The sequence below is a fragment of the Vicia villosa genome, unplaced genomic scaffold (genome assembly GCF_029867415.1).
Source record: "Vicia villosa cultivar HV-30 ecotype Madison, WI unplaced genomic scaffold, Vvil1.0 ctg.003329F_1_1, whole genome shotgun sequence".
Lineage (NCBI taxonomy): Eukaryota > Viridiplantae > Streptophyta > Magnoliopsida > Fabales > Fabaceae > Vicia > Vicia villosa.
In genome coordinates, this window is record NW_026706178.1 from 1 (window position 1) to 4260 (window position 4260).

The 4260-nt window shown below is 39.1% G+C and overlaps 1 protein-coding gene across 1 annotated transcript; it reads right to left on the reverse strand.

Moving 5' to 3' along the window:
* Positions 1-29: 29 nt before the first annotated feature.
* On the reverse strand, positions 30-1571 carry LOC131640813 (uncharacterized; the record flags this gene model as incomplete). The annotated part of the gene is made up of 2 exons (XM_058911191.1): positions 322-1571; positions 30-249 (listed from the first exon to the last, which is right to left on the reverse strand). Coding segments are annotated over exons 1-2 (1470 nt in total), but the record flags the coding sequence as incomplete, so codon positions are not given.
* Positions 1572-4260: the final 2689 nt, after the last annotated feature.

A 4260-nucleotide genomic window follows, 5' to 3' on the forward strand; every position in this document is an offset into this window, starting at 1 on the left:
TCCTCTTCAAGCTTCTTCTTGATTGCTACCCTCTGAGTGGTTTCCTCTTCCAGCTTCTTTTTCAAACCCTTTATCTCGGCCCTAGCCTCTTTCTCTACTCTGAGCTTGTGAGCCCTTAAATCTTCTCTATACTCTTGCTTGAGCTTTTCTTCTGCTTTCTTTACCGCTTCTTCTATAACCCTTTGATGGTCCTCAATACGAACAGTGGTAGCTCTTTCACCCTTTTCAGTTCTGGCCCTTTTTTGAACTCTGGAAGATCCTCCTTTCAGTATTTTAACCTCATGTGCTAATTCAGCCCTTTTTTGATCCACCAAGAAGTACTTTATTTTAGCGTCCTCCCTTTTTTCTCGCAGCCTGATATTCTCCACATGTACTTGGTTGTACTCCTCAGCTGGTACAGTGGCAGTTAAAATCTCAGGTGGTTGTTCATAGAGAGGGCTAACCTTCGGGAAAGGCAACAGACGCTCCTTGACTCTTTCTTCAACCCATTCAGTATAAGCTTTCTTAGCAATGGCATTCTTTCCCCCCAGGGTAGTTCGGTCTTCTGTATGAATTTTGTTCCACGCACTCCTTACTTTCTCCAAACCTTCTAGATCGGTTCCTTTTTCAAAACAAACGGACTCAAATATCTCTTTATCCAAAGGCTTGTCCTTTAGTACAAAACCCAACTGGCGCAGTGCTAGCTTCGGATTATAGTTGATAACTCCTTTTGTCCCTATGAGAGGAACATTGCCAAAACTTCCACATCTGGTTATAACTTGCTCGATGTCCGTTCGGAGGTGATACCAAACAATATCATTTGCAGTAAGTCCCATAATCCTTTGGGGCCACTTTTGTGAATCTCTTGTAGTGACAAATGCTCCGCTTTTAGGCAAATGTGAAGAAAACCATTCGTACAGTATTGGCAAACAACCCCCAACTGATCCCTTTTTTCCATACCTAGAATGGATGGCATAATAAGTGTCGGCCAACAGAGTGGGTACAGGATTTTGATCCATGAAGAGACAAATGGCAGTGAGATCAACAAAATTTGGAATATTCGGGAACATCACTAATCCATAGATCATGACGGCCAGGAGAGCATTGAATTCTTTCCACTTTTCCTTATCAGCAAGGGTTTCAGCTTCCCTCATCAGAAATTTCACATAGAATCCATGGGTCCCACCATTAGGCTTCCAATTATCCTTAACATCCTTCATGCTCAAATAAAGAGCACCAGCAATGCGATCCATTTTGGGCTTCTCGGGTGCACACACAAAAGGAACCTTATGTTGAACTTTGATTTGAAGAATGTGTGCATACTCTTCGAGAGTAGGGGCTAATTGGTAATCTTGAAAGGTAAAGCAGCGCAGCTCAGAATCATAAAACTGAAGAAGAGTATAGAGACCCCACTCATCAATACGAGTAATTAACATAAGCAGAATGTGGCCATAAGTCTTTCTGAATTCATCCAAATTTTGCCCAGTAACTCGGGTGCTCAATCGGACCAAAGGTGTTATATCCTCACGGTAGAAACTGCAAGAGAAGGTATGCTTCGTAGTCTTTTTGTTGACGGTCACACTGTTAGCCATTCTTGATGAGAAGTGTTGACTTTGGATACCTGAAAAATGGCATGCATATGAATATTAATCTCTTTTCTTTTTTTCTTCTTTTTTTTCTTTTTTCTTTTTTTTCTTTTTTTTTTTGAAATTAAACATGCTATGATGATTATGATGCAATGAAAGATCCTCCCCACATAGGAGAAGTGTATATTGCTTCTGAACCAGATCAGATGTTGCAGGATCAAAAGTCCGGCATAGATACCACAAACCCATAAGAACCATAGTCACCAACAGAACAGAACAGTCACCAACGGTACCTGTCATGAATATCCCACCCCACTCACAGGTGAATCTAGGTCAAGGTAGGTCAAAAGGTCTCCAGCGTTAGCAACTCTCCTGAAACACCATCATTGTTGCAAATACATGCCAACAACGGTATCCCATTCGAGTCTCAGCTGGTCGTGGGTCTCATGATCGCAATCAACAGAACCTGACATTCTGTTGGCGTCATGACTATCCACTCTATCCTAGGTATCCTATGTGTTAACTCTGGCCTGGGTATTGGGCCTTTTACCTCATAGAACAACCCACCCAACCTGCAAAACAGAACAGAAGACCCCAAGGAACACAGAATATAATCCATATGCATGATATGCAAACAGAAATAAACATGATATGCAGGCAGAAAAGTAAACATGTAAACATATATACAAGGTATGGACATAAAAACAAATAAACACCCAGTAAATAAACAAACACACGCAGGCTAGGATCGACTCACTAAGGATGGACCAGCAACAGGTCTATCAACATCCCCAGCAGAGTCGCCAGCTGTCGCTACCGCGAAAAATGGATCAGAGTCGCCACTAATATATTCATCCCATCGCGGGAAAGGAATATCAGAAAACCTAACTCGAAACAAGGACAAGGTCTTTCGACCAGAGAACAGGGCACGGGAGTCGGTTACGCAAGGGGAAGGTGCTAGCACCCCTCACGCCCATCGTACTCGATGGTATCCACCTATGTTTGTTTCTATCTAAAGGGTGTATATCTATGTCTAAACCTAAATGCGAATGAATGCAAAAGAAATACGGGGAAAAGAAGGAATTATTTACAAGTGTGTTCGCTTAGGCCCCGCGACCCAATGCCTACGTATCCTTTTCAGGAATCAGAACGACCGTAGTTCGGCTCCATAATTTCCATTTGTTTTGTGTTTTTTAGTTGAACAGCGGTTAAGGTCACAATCCACGATGCTCGACCTTTGGAGACTTATACGCCTAATTTTGGAAAGGACTTAACTTGTTCTTAAAGAGAAAAGGATCTTGGGTTTGTGTTTTTTATGTAACTACATGATGAACAAAACCCAATACAAGGTTTCGCACCACTTCATTACTTTGTTTTAATTCGAGCCTTTATTAAATGTTTTAAATGTTTTTGATTAGGTATTTTTTAAGGGAGTTTACTTTGCGATTCGAATCACATAAAATTGTATAATGATCGAGAAGCAGATTAGGGAATGAATCCCACTCACTTCTATCCCATTATATAATGTTCAAGAAACAGATTAGGGAATAAATCCCACTCATTTCTATCCCATTAGTTAATGTTTGAGAAACAGATTAGGGAATGAATCCCACTCATTTCTCTCCCATTAAGTAGTGACCGAGAAACAGATTAGGGAATGAATCCCACTCATTTCTATGCCACTAAGTGATTGAGAAACAGATTAGGGAATGAATCCCACTCATTTCTCTATCACTTTCTTAATGTGATTCGTATCTTTATTTATTAGTGTTTTAAAGTTGAAAAGAAAAAGAATGAACAAAGGGAACTAACCTATTCTCTAATCTAAGTTATTCTAATCTAAGTCTAATGGCCCTAAGGTCAAGGATAACTATCCTAACCTATCTCAATTCCTCTTAACAAAGAAGGAAGAGTCTAAGGGAACATGGCACAAGAATGGAGTTACAACTCCAACAAGATGAGAAGAGAGCCCTAGGGCAGTAGCAAACCAAGGAAATAAGTATCCCAAATCAAACACAAAAGCACCATGGCATCACACGAAAATATTCACAAAGAGTTACCAAAGTATCGCATAAATCGTCACTTAACAATTAGCGAACAAACATCCATTAATCAAAACAAAAAGCAAATGAAAACATGAACAAAGCTTAAAGTCAGTAGCAATTAGTTCATTTATAGGTCCAAGACCTTATACCAATCTATGTTAGTCAATTAACTTGAAACAAACAAAGTTTTAACAAAACTATACAAAACTAGGTCAAAACTAGTTAATAGGATTCAAATTAGGAGTGAAGTTAGAAAGATGTGATCAAATGTTATAAGTCAGTAGCTAATGACCTCTAATAGGTGTCTAAGCAATCACAAAACAAGTCAAGAAGTTTCATACAAAATTATAGGTCATTCGGACAAATTATGGTGCGATCGTTAACCAAAGGCGAGTTATTTACAAGTAAAAAAGAAAAATCAAGTAAAATAGAAGAAATGTTTTAAAAATTCTAATTCCAGGTCTTAGGACCTCTAAACATCCCTACTTATATGTACAAAAAGAAACTAAGTCCATTGCATAAATGCAAAGCAAACTATAGGTCAAATTCACATGGTTATCCGTTTAGGAACGTACATAAATCGGGTATTGAAAATCTAAGGAAAACCTAACCAAAACATAGAATTAAACTTTTATTTTTTCCACACAATA